The following is a 16,460-nucleotide window of genomic DNA, read 5'->3' as shown; positions in this document are numbered from 1 at the left end:
CGGTCGCTGCTGGGTAGGGCGCGTGGCGGAGCGGGTTCGCTCCGGGCCAGGATTAACCCCCGTGGGACAAACTGGTTAGCTGAAAGCGCGTTTTTCATGCGGCCGACTTTCTATATTGCCGAGTCGTCATTCTGCAGCTAATTCTGAATGCGGCCTAAGATGTAGGTAAATCTGCGGAGTAGGGCGATGGCCAGAGAAGGGGAATCTTTCTTCAAAATTGAGGGGATCCCGTTTTTTTTTTTAATTAAAATGTTTATTAAAAAATTAAACAACGCAAGGTTAAATTGCTTAGTTAAATGGTGGAACTCCCTGCCCCAGGATGTGGGGATGGCTGCCAACTTGGAAGGTTTTAAGAGGGGGGGTGGACATGTTCATGGAGGAGAGGGCTATCCATGGCTGCTAGTTAAAATGAATACTAGTAGTGATGCATACCTATTTTCTCCAGTGTCAGAGGACCATGCCTATTATATTAGGTGCTGTGGAACACAGGCAGGATGGTGCTGCTGCAGTCGTCTTGTTTGTGGCTTCCTAGAGGCACCTGCTTGGCCGCTGTGGGAAAAGACTGCTGGACTTGGTGGGTCTTGGTCTGATCCAGCAGGGCCTTTCTTATGTTCTTAAGGTTGCATTCCTCTTGGCTAATATTTTCATCTTTTCTCTCAAAAGCAGAGTAGCTGCAGCTTTGCACCATCTTGGTATGGATGTTCGGGACTGGTGACTGAACTGGTATTCTTCAATAAATGATTAGTCTCACTGATGAATCAAAAGTAACAAAGACTTTCCCCATGGAAAACTTGAGTCATAAGAAGGTGCTTTCAGAATGCAACCAGTGTTTGGGGCGGGGAGTCTGCTTCAACAGTGCAAAGGAGAAAGACTGTCGCTCCACAACCCGCTCATCAAATCTGCCAAAAGAAAATGTACCAACAAATCCATTCACATTCTCTATGGCGCTGAACAACTTGGAAAGTCCTCCTCCTGTAGATAAGCCGATATTGTTGGGAAATGCAAACTATGTAACTCCCAATAAGTGTGAAGGAGAAACAAAAGCAAACTGTGAAATGATCAACCAAACTACACCATCTATAGACTTTTCTGTTCTGACAGCAGCTGATTTTGGAATTACACCAGACTCTTTTACAAACCATTCAGGTAAGAGATGGAGAGGTCAGAAATAGATTCGTGATGCATCCTTTGTGCACCTGGTATTCTGTATAATTTTCATTGGAGTTAACAGTAGCTGTGAATTGGTGTGGAAGGTATTAGAGTATTTGGGATATCCTGAGTGGTAATACTTATAAGCCATGTGAAAGAAACAATCCAGAACAGTACAGGAAGCCTTCAGCCAAAGAATAGGCTGGTTAGTTCAGACCTGTATGCCAGATTCAGTACTCCATAACTTCGCTGCCCTCATTAACTCCTTAAAATTGCTTGGTTACAATGTTGTGATGGTAAAAGCAAGAGCTGCCCGAATTCTCCCTTTCATACAATTCTTAAATGCACAGGAGCCCTCTCTGGCAACCTGACCTTTTCAAGCCTGTTCCTCCCAATATGTTTTGCACGCCTGCCATTCACTCAAGTTCACATAACTCACTATACTGCCCCTTTCCTTCAGCGATGCTGACTCTAACCCTTCTGTCCCTTCAGATCACTACCTTGTACATCTTTCCTGCCTTAATCTGCCTTGTACAGCTCTTCTTGCCACAGATCTTATGAGGTTAGCCCCAACCCAACTGAACCATCTTTTCTTACTGAAACTAGATTTAAATCATTTTGTAGTTGACTGTTTTACTCCCATGGTAGTTGGATTGTTCATAAACATTCTTTGCCATCACACTTGCTCAGGCAAGAGGTGTTGGAAGGTTCACTAGTAAATGTGTAATACCACATGCACTGGGTAAAAATAATGTTCTTGTTTTAACCACAGCCTGAGTGTGCTAATTAGTTTGTTTTGCATAACATGATCATATACCCCACTTCAAGGGATGTTTTCATTAGAATGGGCCATTTCCAGTTGATGGGAAAGGTATCACCTCCATTCCAGCTATTGTTCAAGCTGGTTCTTTGACAGTGTGCTTCCCATCAATTACCTCACCTTGGAACCGGTGTCATTTATTCTCTAAGCATCCATAGAAATGGCCAACACAAGAGATATTGATGACTCTTACACCGATGGAAAGTGAACTTGAAGATGTGTGGCATCTTGGCTCACAATAAGTTGGACACGTCTCATAAAATAGGGTCTATTGCTAATTTGGAATGTGGATCGATAAATTTGTTTGCCATAGACAATACCTCCTGAGCTCAGCTTTCTGGACTCTGCACTTTTTCTTTTGCTATGCACCCATGTTCCTTGAGAGATGACTTCATGGATCTGCTGGGCTTGCAATATAGTCACAAAAGCTTATGCCACAATAGGATGCTTGTAAACAGGTTGTCTGTGGTGACTAAAGCTTTCTTTCAGACAATCAAAAAAAAACTTGGCAAAGGTTGGTTCTGTTTTTCTCTGAAGTCACAGGTTAATGATAGTAAGCAGATGTGAGCCATTCATTTCTTTGAAAACATTTTGTGTGTGGGGTTAGTTTTCATGATATGTTAGCAAGGTTGTACAGTATGTATTAGCTTTTACAGAGCTAAGGGACTTTTTAAAAAATCTCATTCCCTCTTTTTTCTATGTCATCCTACAATGCTTTAAAAGAGGTATTATTTCAGTACTGTATAATTTTCTTTTGAATTGGTATAAGGGAAGGGTGGGGTGTTGTATAGCCTGCCGTCTATAAGGAACACTTACACAGTAGCTCACTGTGTGGGGTGCAAGCTTTTAAAATTTCCCTTTACTATTATCTAAGTTGAGGAGTTGTATTGTTGTAACACATTGGTTGGGCAGTATGGTGTTTTCTTTCCTTTAATGTTTGAAAGTCTAAGCTGCTGCTGAAATTCAGAAAAAGCGAATTAGCATTGTTCTTTATTACCAGGAGATCTACCATCCTTTTTGTCTTCATTGATTGTTCGTAATAGACTGCCTTTTTTCCAGGGGGGGTCAAGAGCATATTAAAAAAATTAAGGCGGCAGTCTACAATTGGAATACGGGGTTCTCCAGAAAATAATGCTCTTATCAGATACATTGCTCACCGAAAGAGAATAAAGACTGACGATCCTCCCTCACAGGTAAGATATGATATCTGTAGGATGGAAATGGGGTGTTTGCTTGAAGTTGTTTAAAGATAGATGTTACTAGATTCTTTGTGAAGTCTAGCTTGATTACTGAAAAGATGTGAAGTATGTAATGCTTCTGGGCAAAAACAGACTGCTGGCCTTTGAGGTGGTATAGAGCAGTATGTAAGACCGTGAGCAAGGGTCCTTACCTTTTGGCTGATGAAAATGTGAGTTTACCATCAATCCTGTCCTTTTCCCAAGGGTGATGTGAGGGATCATCTGAGTAAGATACCGTATGAATTATGTTATCAGTGGTGATAGTATGTGGAGGAAGTCTCTTGCAAACATTTTGGCAGGAGTGCAGCCCATTACACCAATCCTTTACCCTGTGGAATGGCTATCAGTGAGGTCTGCATTCTGTTGTCAGTGGGCTGTGTGGAATTTTTGCCATCACAACAAAGTTTGTTGCTTTGTTGTTTCCCCATTCATTATACTAAAGTGAGAGGGTGCGCTGCTGCACCATTAAATTAGAGTACCGGTAATTGATTTTTAAATTAATCTGTTTCTTGTTTTTAAAATTAGTTTTCCGGAACTATTTGACTTTTTCATCCTTCAACTAAAGAACAATTAAAGTCTATGCCTTATTTATATCTTCCATAAACCCCAAAAGTGCTGATAAGGCAATATAAGCAGTAAATTCCAGTGCGCAATAGCATGACAGTGGTAAAGCTAAACATTTGAAATGTAACAGAATAGGGAAAATAGTAAATTATGGGATGGCAGAGCACTTCAGATATATTTTTCCTTCATATATGGTATAATTGAGAGCTGGTAAGGGTAAAAGTGTTGGATCTGGACTTTGGGGTCATAGCTTTGAATCCTCACTTTGCCACCGCGGTAGCCCTTGTGAGAGCAGAAAGGTAGAGTATAAATTTTTTTAAATGAAATAAACATGACTTGGGCAAGTTGCATTCTCTCAGCCTGACCTCTTTCATGTGGTTATTGTGGAAATGAGGTATGAAAACTTCCCATGTACGTTTTTGGAGCTCCTCGGAAGGTATGAGGATTAATAATATATAAGATTATCAAACCAAGGCCATTCTGCAAGGAAGTCTTTTGTTTTATTAGGTTTTTAATGTTTGGTTCAGAAAGCTCCTTACTATATTTTTTAAACAGGCCACTCCTTTTCAACGAAATGTTTTATTGAAGGATAAAATAGCTGCCTTCCAGTCATCCTTTGAGCCACTTAAAGAAGCTGCGGAAGAAATTATCCATATACCCTACACCTGTAAGTAAGCAAACCCTAACCGAAAATATATTTGGTGTTTAATATGTACAAAATTTGACAACAGTGTAACTTACAGTACAATCCCAAGCAGAGTTACATCTTTCTAAATCCATTGAACTTAATGGGTTTAGGAGTTAACTCTGTTTAGGATTGACTTAATTTTGTAACTTTTACTGAATACCTGATTACAGTGGGTTTTTTATATAGCTTATCTAGTACTTTTGTCATGGCTTTGCATGTTGGCTGTTTTTGTGTTTTTGTAATACTTTAGCACAGTATAAGGAGAGTTTGAAACACTTGGCATGCCAGTATACATTTGGGGAAAGGCCATGACTTGGTGAGTTCCAGTTCCAGTGAAAAAAGAGTGCCTGTATGCAGATGAGCATTTAGGCGTCATTTGGTTATAACTATCGGCATATGACTTAGTGATAGAATGCCTGCTTTGCAAGTGGCAGGTCCACAGTTCAAGTTCTGGGAATGGATCTCAGAAAGAGCTTTCTTTGCCCAAGACTCTGGAAAGCCATAGTCAATCTGAATAAAAAAATATTCATCGAGATGGGTAGATTACGTGACTTGGTATAAGGCAACTTCATATGTTTATACTAACGCACATGTTTTTAAATATCTTAAATGCAGCTAAGAAAGCTGACACAAGATCACATGAACAGTTGCAAGTGGGACCATCAGAATTTAAGGCAGTTGGTCTTGAGGAAACCCTAAACTGTAAATCCACTAATGGAGAAAAAAATTCAACTAATATCCAGGTAAATGACATCATTTCTATCAACAGCCTCTTGTCGATTGCACTGCTATTGCTTCTCAGGTACATGCTCCTCTTGACAAACTGCTGTTTATGCAGAGTGAGCATGATCGAAGCTTGTGATTTTGTATTCCAAGCAACTCACTGGACTGTCCCAACACATGACAGTCACTCCATTGGGGAACAAAATTGGGGGTGTCTCGAGAGGTCGGGCCTTGCATGACAAAGCAATCAGAAAATCCTGTTGGGGCCCTGCTGCTGGAGTAGCTGGCTGCTCTTTTCCTCCTGTGGGGCTATGTTAGAGAGAATTAACCTCTTTCACTGCAGAGGCACCCCCTCCACTTTCCCATTATTCTATTGATGCTAATGAAGGAGGAGAACCAGGAGTTGTAGAGCAGAATGGTGCTTTCCTTGGCTTTCTTTTGGCCTTCAAAACTAGTGGATCGCCTGATGCAACGGAAGATCCTCCATGGAAGTGCCACCTAACCAGCTCTCTGACCAGTTTCCCCCAACCCCATGTTTTTCCATTCTATTGTGTGGTCAGTGTTTCAGGCATGTAAACTAAAATGGCGCATTAAGTCTGAACAGTCTTAATTTCCACTCCTAGAAAATTCCAGTCTTGCACCCAAATACTATAGAATCTCGATGTTTACCATTGGAAGCTACTCCAGCTGCAGGCATCTCAAAGACAGCATGTGGTAAGAATTAACCACTACTTTGTTTCCGACTTATCTAAACAGCACTCCTCCTAAATGTGATTTGAATAAATACAACACACATGTATGTTGTAATTCTCTGCTCAAACTAGCAAGAAAAGCCTTTCCGTATCAGTTGTGGATGCTGAATAAGTTGTATGAAATTCCAGTTCCATGGCTTAGCGGTACAGCAGCGCTATCAAGTACATCATATGCATAAAGCAATAAAGCTACATACAGGAAACTCTTAAAATAGTTTGCAGTACATGGTTATGGTCTGTTTTAGAGTTGTGCTGTTGCTTGTTTTACAAATCCTATGCAGCTTTGGCTGTTGAAGATTAACGCTTCAGTGTATAATCACCCCAAGTTACTAAATCATTGGTATCCTTTCATTTCTGTTTATAAACACTAACATAAAACCTCTTGATTGACTCCAATTGAAGCCTTAAAACAGGTCACAAAAATACTTATAATATTGTATTAACCTGTTGACCAGGCAGTGACTTTCCACACTTTAAATCCAACTCTTCCTAAACCTCCAGAACGTTATTTCTTGTGTCAAAATGAGAGCGATGGCATCTCCCAAAAATGAACCCTTGTGCTCATGGGGCTTTGTCAACATGGCAGGGGACTGCCAGTTATGAACTGTAGCATAAAATTCCAGTGTTGTGCAGGACTGTGATTCTATCTTCTAGGGCAATTCTAGAAAATGCTACCCCATTTTTGCTATACCCAAGTCACTGACTTCCTTCTAAGAATTTGCTTTTAGAGTACTAATAGCAGAAACACAAACTAACATACTAAACAGCTAACTTTTTGTTCTAAAGGTATCCAGTTTCAAAACACTAATGAAATTTTAAAGAACAATGCCACATCACAACAAAGCTGTAAGAAGGTCAGATTTGCACAGAAACAGAGCTTGGAAATATTTGATGAAACTAAGCCACCCGTTACCCCGCTGCAGAAAGGATGCTTTCCTTCCACATACCACGATAGCTCATGTCTTCGTTCTGTTCTGAAGAAAACACCAGTAAAGAAAGCTGAAGGCGGGAAGGTGAGTGTACTTAGGTTTATAGGATTCTACTTTCTGAAGACTTATGGTAGGTAGTAAAAGAAAGTTTGGGCAGCTTTAGTATAAGTTTAAAGTACACTTGGCTAGCTCAGTCTCCTTGCTGTACCAGTCACTTTTCAGTAGTACTGATGGATCTCTTCTAGGCCTCCAGCACTAGAAATGTGTATTCAGTGACTGGAAAGTTCTGTATTGGATGTCTTTTTAAAATACACATCAATATATTTTCTACAGATAACTACTACTGCATGCTGCCCGGTCCTCCCTTCTTTGGTTAATGCTGAGCTGAATGCCTAATAGGAGCCATTTGGGCAAGTCCAGGGCCCTGCTAGTTCTTTTTGTGCAAGGTCAGTCACCTCATCTAGAGCCAGATCATGGATGCTAGGTGATGTTCACCATTGACCTTGCACCTGTTATCAGGAGAAGACGAGAGACATGATCGCTCTCCATCCTGAACCCATAGCTCACGGTGGGGGGGAAGAGATTGAACTTTGGGACATGGTCTGTTAATCTGCCCCTATGTCCTTGCTGAATTCTCTTTCCATTGTTCCTTAAAAGCTCCACTTATGGCACTTTTAAAGCCCTTCACCGGTTGTTCACATATCGCAAGCCACATTATCCATTCACTGTCCTTTGATCCCACAAATTACAAATAAGTGTTTCAGCGGCATTAGTTTCAGGATAAACCATGTGCACGTGAAATTATTGCTAGGCAGCAGTACACTTTGAAAGCATTTGTGGTCGTGGTTATTCTAGACTTTACAGTTATCTATGGTCAGTGCTGTTGTACAATAATTGTGTAGTTTGAAGTATGGATGGAGGGCAGCTACATTTTCCCCTCCCCTTTTCTAAATTGTGGCCTAGCTTTGTATGTGCTTAAGAGGAGCTCTGGGGAATGATTATGTGTTGGATATTTTCAAAGCTGGGCCTTTTCATAATTAAGTTGTTCACATTGTTGAAGTTTGCCATTTTTAATGGCCAGAAATAGCTTTTACAATGAAGTAACTGGGTATAACAGGACTGTGTGGTCTGTTGTAGATTAACTTTTAGATTATAAGCCATAGCTTTTTTCTGTGATCAGTCAATCAATATACTCCCCCGCCCCGTGTATGCCAGTCAATTATCACATTTTACATATTCAGTTAAGAGTGAACTATTGATTAGGTTCCATGTGAAGAGACAATATATAAAAGCCATCATAAAAAAATAATGATATTGCTGTCTTCTGTTTTATAGGAGCATCTTGATCATACCAATAGAAGAAAAGGAAGTGAAGAGCTGTCAGTCTCCCTAAGCTGTGGACTACCACAAACAGGTTCAGAATCCCCCTTCCCAGCCCCCAAACAACTGTTTCTGAATACTGTCCTAGGGAAGCTTCATTCACTCAAGTGAAAATTCAGTGCATGAAATAGTCAAAGGGTTTGACAGCAGAACTTTAACATGCAAATATGTTACAGAAAGAAGTTCCAGACCAATAGACAAAATGGAGGCACACAGTAAAGAGCTGGCCGTGGAAGTATTTGATGCACTTCAACCTGTAGCTACTCCAGTATGTAGTGAAGAAGCCACATTCGGTCCACCTGGAACAAGAATTGACAGCTCTTTTGTCATAATTCCCATCAAAAACACCTTGGTCCAACCAAATTTTGACAGTGATGATGTAAGTGATGTGTGTGGTGTGGTGTGTGTTAAGTGCTGTCAAGTGGCTTCCGACTCAGGGTGACCCTATGAATCAATGTCCTCCAAAATGTCCTATCTTTGACAGCCTTGCTCCAGTCTTGCAAATTGAGGGCTGTGGCTTCCTTTATTGAGTCAATCCATCTCTTGTTGGGTCTTCCTCTTTTCCTGCTGCCCTCAACTTTTCTTAGCATGACTGTCTTTTCTAGTGACTCTTGCCTTCTCATAATGTGACCAAAGTACAATAGTCTCAATTTAGTCATTGTAGCTTCTAGGGTCAGTTCAGGCTTGATTTGATCTATAACCCACTGATTTGTTGTTTTTTGGTGATGTAGCTCACTTAAATCTTTAAAATAGTTCTTTACTATTTTTGATTCTTGGATTTCCCCCTTTAGTTTCTTTCTGCTAAGCTTAGATACCAAGTTCTGATGTCAGCATTATTTTTTCATGTGTATTCACTAGGAGGTCTGTTTTTCTTTTGCATCTTATGCCTCTTAATGTTGGGATGACCTTTCTCAGTAGGTCTTAACACTGGTATAGTCATGGATTGTGACGTCTAACTTTGATTTTTTGAATGATGTCTGAACTATCCAACCATGCCTCATGATCAGTTGGCAAATCAGAAATTGTGGCATGAAATTTGTTGCAAACTATGGTTTGGTGTGAGATGACTGAATTGGAGATGTGAGTGCTGAGTAGGTAGAAAACCGACAAGCAGCTCTTAAAAAATGGTTTCGTAAGCTGGTTAGGTGCTTAGCTCATGACTTGATTCTGAACAGTGGTAGCTGCAAACTGGCTTGGTGCCAAGTATTGTTTGGTGTGAAGGCTGAATTGAGCCACTGTCTCAGAATTTTGTGAAGTGTCAATAACTGCTGTATCTGCCTGTTCAGATTGTGAAACTGAAATGGTCAGGTACGCTTAAGTTGTAAACAGCTGTGTTGGCCCATGTACAATCCAGAATAAAAACCATGTAATAGGTTTTATTGGTGGTGGCAGAAAGTGCCTTCAAGAGATGTTCTGAGGTAGTTTGCCATTGCCTTCCTCGGTGTAGTGACCTTGGACTTCCTTGGTGGTCTTCCATCCAAGTACTAACCAGGGCTGACCCTGCTTAGCTTCCAAGATCTGATGAGATCAGTCAAGCCTGGACCATCCAGTTCAGGGCAATAGATTTTATTATGGCCACCCATATAACACAAAACATTTTGCAGGCTTTCAAGCTCAACAAACCAGATTTCACAAAATAAAAAGCATTTTTTAAAAAGAGGAAAATCTGAGATTTTTTTAATGATCTAAAGACCTAGTCTTGTGAGCATTTGGTGTTATATGCTCACAGGCTTGTGACTGTAGTGCTGTGGGGTTCGATTGCAGCACATAGATTATAGTACATTAACCCTTCTCTCAGTATTTTGTGCCATGAGAGTTTGTCTTTGTTGAAACTGCATTTTGCATCTTTGCTTCTTTAATACAGGACCTTCAAGAGACGTTAGATGTAATTTCCACAGATGAATCTGTTGTGAGCTCACGTGATCTGGAAGATAAAGGTGTGTGCATGTTTATTTTATGTCTGTCACAAGGAAGATAGAAAGGTGGTACACCTGCAAGTTACTGTTGGGATGTAGTAGCTGCTTTGGTGTGTCAGTCCACAAACAGGACACAGGGTCTTATTCCAAGACACTGAAAGACTGGACAATTCTACCAACTATTTTGTCAGATTGCACAGAGAAGCCATTGAAATTCATAAACATCAGCACAACTTTAACAGAAAAGAGAGTTTAAGAATGAATAAGGCTTGGCTTCCTGTCCTGAAAACCTCCAGACTAACAAAGACTACAGTCAACAATAGCCATGCAGATTAGCTTTGGATTTCACTCATTAACAGATCACTTCAGGATAAAATGGTTCCATATTAACATACCACACCCTCATTAGCACATTATCTTGATACTTACAGGACAATGATTAGCACATTACCTTTGATACTTTTTGCAGGACAATGATTCAGCTCAACCCAACCCCTTTCTGAGTATATATTACTCTTCCTACATACTTGACACTGAGAGACACTGTCCTTCAGTGTTACTCCTCTGAAGATGCCTGCCACAGCTGCTGGCGAAACGTCAGGAAATAAATTACCAAGACCATGGTTACACAGCCCGGATAACCTACAAGAACCAATGAACTCTGACCGTGAAAGCCTTCGACAATACCTGCATGGGTATTGGAATGTTTCAACAAGAATTTTCCAGTTTTTTAGTTAAATGCTTTAAATCAAACCCTGACCTGGATTGCCCCAGGCTAGCCTGATCTCATCATATCTCAGAAGCTAAGCAGGGTCAGCTCTGGTTAGTATTTGGATGGGCAACCTCCAAGGAACACCAGGGTCGTGACGTGGAGGTAGACAATGGCAAACCACCTCCGAATGTCTCTTGCTTTGAAAACCCAGTGGGTTGCCATAAATCAGCTGTGACGTGATGACACACGAAAAGATCCCATCACACGTTATGGAGTGGACTAACTTTGCAAATATGGCTAGGATGCAGTATCAACATATGGATGTAATCTGAGTTTTCCTCTCTTTTTTTAGAAACAAAAGTAAGATCTGATTTCCAGGCTACATGCCTTAGAGCCACACGGTCCTCTGCTAAAAAGGTGGGTAAAATTGTCTTTCAGCATTTAAGTTATGCTCATAACTTACCTTTGGTAATAAATGGAGACAGGAAATTTCTTGTTTAATTAAAAAAAAACAACGGTTAAAAGAAAATTATTAGGAAATAAGATTTTAGTATTCCCTTCTCTAAGTTCCAGCAGTGGGTAATGCCACTTATTAATGTATTTCTCCTGGTATATGCTATGTACAATTAATACTAAAAAGTAATTTTGATAATTTCTTAGTCTTCTTGACTTCTTTAATGGATGTTTCCTAATAGCAGGTCAACAAAGTGGAAGAAACGAGTGTCAGCCTTACCAGAGAAACGCGACCCAAAAGGACATGTACTACCATTAAAGTCCCAAATCCTAGAAAATTTCAAAATGTAAATACTATAACAAAGTCTGCTTCTAAAAAAACACCAGTAAGTACCTTTAAATTGCAGATGTAAGGGTTCTGCTCTGCCTGCGGACTTTTCATACAACTTAATTTGCTTGGAGTGAATACTGGAATTGCAAAGTATATTCAGAATATCAGTGTTTAAAGTTTGTCTTGAGTAGAGAAACCTCTGGGAAGCTATTCTGAAATTTGCAATTGTTAGCCGCTCTGAGCCTGGCTTTGGCCTGGGAGAGCGGGGTAACAAATGGGAATGATTAATAAATAAATATTAAGATATTACGCTTGTGAAATGCCTTATTGGCAGGATATTAGGCTAACAGATTTCTTGGTCTTCTATTTCCTTTAGCACACTATCCTGTTATTTTGTGTGTGTGTGCTATTCTCCAACTATCTTGCCATAGTTTGAAGATTTTTTCCCTAAGAATATGAGAGGTGCCCTGCTGGATCAGCCTAGTGTTCCATCATGTCCATTATCCTGGTTCACATAGCCTTCCAGGGCTACTGGTTGGCTACTAAGAAAGAGAGCTTTAGAGGCCAGGTTGCTTTTTAACACTGGTACAGAGGTTTACTGCCTCTGGATGTGTAGGGCCCCTTAAGTCACCTAATAGCCATTAATGGATCTATCCTCCATGAACCTGTCTAATCCCCTTGTAAAGCCATCTATTCCAGTGGCCATCACTACATCCACTACCAGTGAAATAAATCCTTCTATGCCATCTTCTGAATATTTGCAGGTGTCTAGGCGCAAAGCATTTGGAAAGAGAAGAAGGAAAAAAAAGGCACAGAAAGTATTTCATGGACATTATGAAACTGTATCTAAGAAGCCTCTCTTGAGTCCAATTCCTGAGATGACGGAAGAGATCTCCCTCCCTCCATCTTATCAAAGCACACCAGAGTCATCAGTTTCCATCTTAGGTATGTGTGTACCCATTGGTTGCTTTTTTGGTTTCCACAATCAATGATAAATTGGGAATGCAGTTAAATTAGTATTGCATGCTGGTCTAAGCAGTATTGTCTTCTTCAGTTGCGAGGCTCTGAATCTTTGAAAGCTTGTGATGCTGCAGCAATACTTGTGCAGTTTAATCCTTAAAAAATTAATTGTGGACTTTGGAATTTGAAATCTGAGGTCTCCCTAGTAACTCTTAGTAATCTTTTCCATGGCTGTCTAAGCCCTATATGATATTTTTGCTACAATAATTTTTCCCTGATCTCAAGGAGTGGCTGGCTAAGCCAGAAAACTCGAGAGAAGGCAGAGAAAATGGAGCTCAAGGAGGAAGGTTTATGGAAGAACCAAGATATAATCCTTTATATTAACCTGTTATTCATTAAGCTGGTTATGCAAAATGTTATGGGTTTTAAAATTAAGCTGCAGTGAGAAACTCTATGTTCTGATGGCTTATTTCTCCCACATAATGAGAGAAAGCTGGTATAATGACCAACTAATCTAAAACAGTCAGGAGGGTCTGTATTTGTACTTGATTGTCTCTACTACAAAATGTAAGAGATCCTCTGAGATGTAGGAATACTGAATGTAGAGGCAGGTATTGGCAGAGGCAGATATTTAATGAGGCAAGCTGTGAGCAAAGCACCTGCCCAGATCATTTGACCTTGGATTGTTGAGTTGTTCCATTCTTCTATGTACTACTAGCTCAATAGATTCAACCAGGCTAAGTAACCAAATAGTTTCAAATGGACTGGTACCAGCAGCCCATCGTCTTCATGGTGACTAAAATATCCTTGAGGGCAGGGAGAATTCTTCTCTGATGGCAGGCCCTCCTATTTTGTTCTTAATATCAAAGAAGCAAAGGTTTTTCTCAAAGCTCTCAAGGCCATAAGGGACATTGTGCTTGCAAAGTTCTACAATTTCTTTGGCTGTCTTAATTCAAAAAGTAGCGTCTAGACTTCTGACTTGAAACAGCTGCATTGTTAAAATACCAGATATTATAGAATATAAGGGCTGTTGTTCTAATGATGGTTTGTTCTAATCTTTTCTTAGAACTCAAACCACAGTTACTTTTGTAGATCAGCCAAATAAACCATGGTTTTGAGCTTTCTGTTCTGCACTTTTATCTTTAGGTGCAGTAGCTCCAGAGGTGGTGCTGTGGTTGTAATTGTGATTTCTTTAATTCAGGCATTACACCAAATTACAGTTAAGACACCCGATGAAAAGCTTGTTGTGTAGGAATTCAACCTATGTCTTTATCTGGTATTCAAACAGTTAAAACACAATCAAGTTTCTTCTCTAATTGCAACTTTCCTAGATCGTTCTTGCTGCAGCAGCATCCATGAAACACCTGAAAAGACAAATAGCACATTGCATAGTAGAGAAGAGGATGGCAACTGCCTGCAATCTAATCTGAGTGCTGTGACAGAAGATGCTGTACTTGACACTGTATCATGCTCATCCTTACAATTGCAAGATGCTGTTCTGAATGACACACAAATCACATTTCCTTCGGAGCCACCTGGTAACGATTCTTTCAAAACCTTAAACAATACCGTAAATGTACAGGTGCTGAAAAGCAACTATTCAAGTGAGAGTGAAAAGGAACTAGGGTTGCTAAATCTGCAAGGAACTGGTGAAAAAACCAGTCAAGAAGCTTCACTTCTCATTGCAGATTCTGCAGTAGAGCAGCTGAGTGGAGGTGACATCTGCATGAACTTTAAAAGATTTCCAAGGAGGAGCAGAAGAATCACCCACTACCTCCCCAGTATTGAGGATCTTCAATCTGAAACGCCTAGAAACAACCCCTGTGTTCCTAGGGGTAGCATGGAAGAACTACCTTGTACACCTCCAACAGTAAACAATTCTGGATTCTTAAATGAAGTAATGTGCGCTATAGAGGAATCTTTCAGAAGCGTAACCAGTAGCACTCAAAAAAGGGTGAGACGCAGCATGAGGCTGCTTAAAGATACAGGAAGTGAAGGCCTCACATGGATTTCAGTACCTACTAATGATTCTGTGAATCAGGCTCTGGTGGGTTCTACTCGCAGAGCCAGGAGACAGTCATATAACCTCTGCCATCCAGAATCAGAGATACTTCATCAAAAGCAAGAAAACTTGGTCCAGAGTCTTTTGCCAGTGACAGAACAGAAAAGCACTCATACTGGAGTGGAGCATTGCAGACCAAGGAAAAAAAGGAAGAGCATTTGTTTCTAGTGAGGGAGAACATTAAAATAGCTTCTCATATGTACAGAAGAGCAAGCCTTGGGTATGAAAGTGATCAAGTGCTATCGAAAGTCTTCTAAAATGAAGAAAAATCTCGGTGATTCGACCTACAATCTAATTTAGACCTTTAAAGAGAAATATTAAACTTCTATATAGGCTGCTTTTTTAAAATGACCCTTCCTAGTTTGCATGAAAAGCATTTGGTTTTACGCTTTTTTAAAAAGAGAACTTTAAGTGGGAAAAGAGCGGAAAACAAAACAGAAAAAAAATTCCAATAATGAAGGCTCTGTTGAGAAATCACTGGTAATGGAAGATGTTTTATGACTGTTTAACTGGCAAAACCCACTTGCTGTAACATTGAAGGCCCCTAATTTCAAATTGCACATGGAGAACTGCCAGAAAACTGACTGATTCTTGGCTGGTGGTAGGAAAGTGATGCTGGGAAATTCAAAAACTAGCTCAGTTTGACTATGACATTTAGGTGGTATTAGAAGACCTATCCAACTTTAAACTCCTGGTATTTTGAGAGTTACAGTCCCATTAAGAAAGAATGGAGTATTCTAGTTTTAGAGCGTTCTTTTTCTGAACAATCCTTAGACTTGGCAGCAGTACTGAAAAGTTTTTTGTTTTGTTTTTAAATTTTCCAAGTATTGAATCTTCCTTGCAGATAGGTTTTTGGAGACAGATTTTGAACATTTTTAAAGATTTAAAAAATTGTATTTTTATTTTTGTTATTATAAACCTTAAAGAGTTATATAAAAATCATTTTCTCTACCTCGTTCCCATCCCCAAGATGGCTGAATTTTATTAATAGCAGCACCATTAATATGTCTGGAATTCGAATAGCAGAAAACATTAATGGACGCTAGCCAAAATTCATTTGTACATACCAAATATCAAAAATTGCAGATCGAATAAAGCTGGGCAACTTTAAACTCTGTAGCTACTTGTTTTAAATATAATACTTAACTGATATATCAGATCCTGGATGTTTCTCGTTGTTGCTTAGAGAAGTTTAAATATATATACACTTAATGATCTGGAATTTTAAGTCCCATTACATCTTGTAAAGTAAAATCAGTTTTTTGTGCTCAGTCATCCAGACACCTCAGTAATTTACTGCAGCTCACTGAAACCACTGTTCAGTTGAATTCCACTTACATTTCTACCTGCTGTCTTGGTATCTTGACTTTTAAAAAGTCGTGAGTATTTGTTACTCTTTTCCATCTTTTAAAGTATGCATCCTGCTTCTAGAAACAAATATTTGAAATCTGTTGTCAAATTTCAAATTTGCTAACTTCCTTTCAAGTTCTTACTATAAAACATTTTTCCCTAGGAGCTATATCTAGGGTATATCAGAAGAGGGCAGTATGACATGACTTTTGTGAATGTCAGCGCTTAGTTAAGATTGGCTTGACATTTTGTGAAAACCACTGCATATCTGAGTGCTTAATTCCCAGGGCATACTACTGTCGGAAGCTTGTGTGTGCATGTGTAGCCCAAATCCAGCAAAAACCAGTCACTAAAGCAATGAGGCTTAGTCACAGCTGTTCTTGGGGGCACAGGATAAAGTCCCATTGATTTCAATAGGAGTTAAGTCTTCAGC

The 16,460-nt window shown here is 39.8% G+C and overlaps 1 protein-coding gene across 1 annotated transcript; it reads left to right on the top strand.

Annotated features, from left to right (window-relative positions):
* The first annotated feature begins 941 nt into the window (after positions 1–941).
* On the top strand, positions 942–14,845 carry CDCA2 (cell division cycle associated 2). Its single transcript, XM_056860901.1, has 10 exons — positions 942–1,161; positions 3,029–3,162; positions 4,327–4,438; positions 5,075–5,202; positions 5,806–5,896; positions 6,721–6,947; positions 8,332–8,622; positions 10,108–10,180; positions 12,355–12,600; positions 13,947–14,845. The coding sequence occupies exons 1-10, from the start codon at positions 942–944 to the stop codon at positions 14,843–14,845; spliced, it is 2,421 nt and encodes an 806-aa protein (XP_056716879.1).
* Positions 14,846–16,460: the final 1,615 nt, after the last annotated feature.

This window comes from Euleptes europaea, chromosome 14 (genome assembly GCF_029931775.1).
Source record: "Euleptes europaea isolate rEulEur1 chromosome 14, rEulEur1.hap1, whole genome shotgun sequence".
In the NCBI taxonomy this organism is placed as follows: domain Eukaryota; kingdom Metazoa; phylum Chordata; class Lepidosauria; order Squamata; family Sphaerodactylidae; genus Euleptes; species Euleptes europaea.
This window is presented reverse-complemented; position numbering and strand designations above follow the sequence as displayed.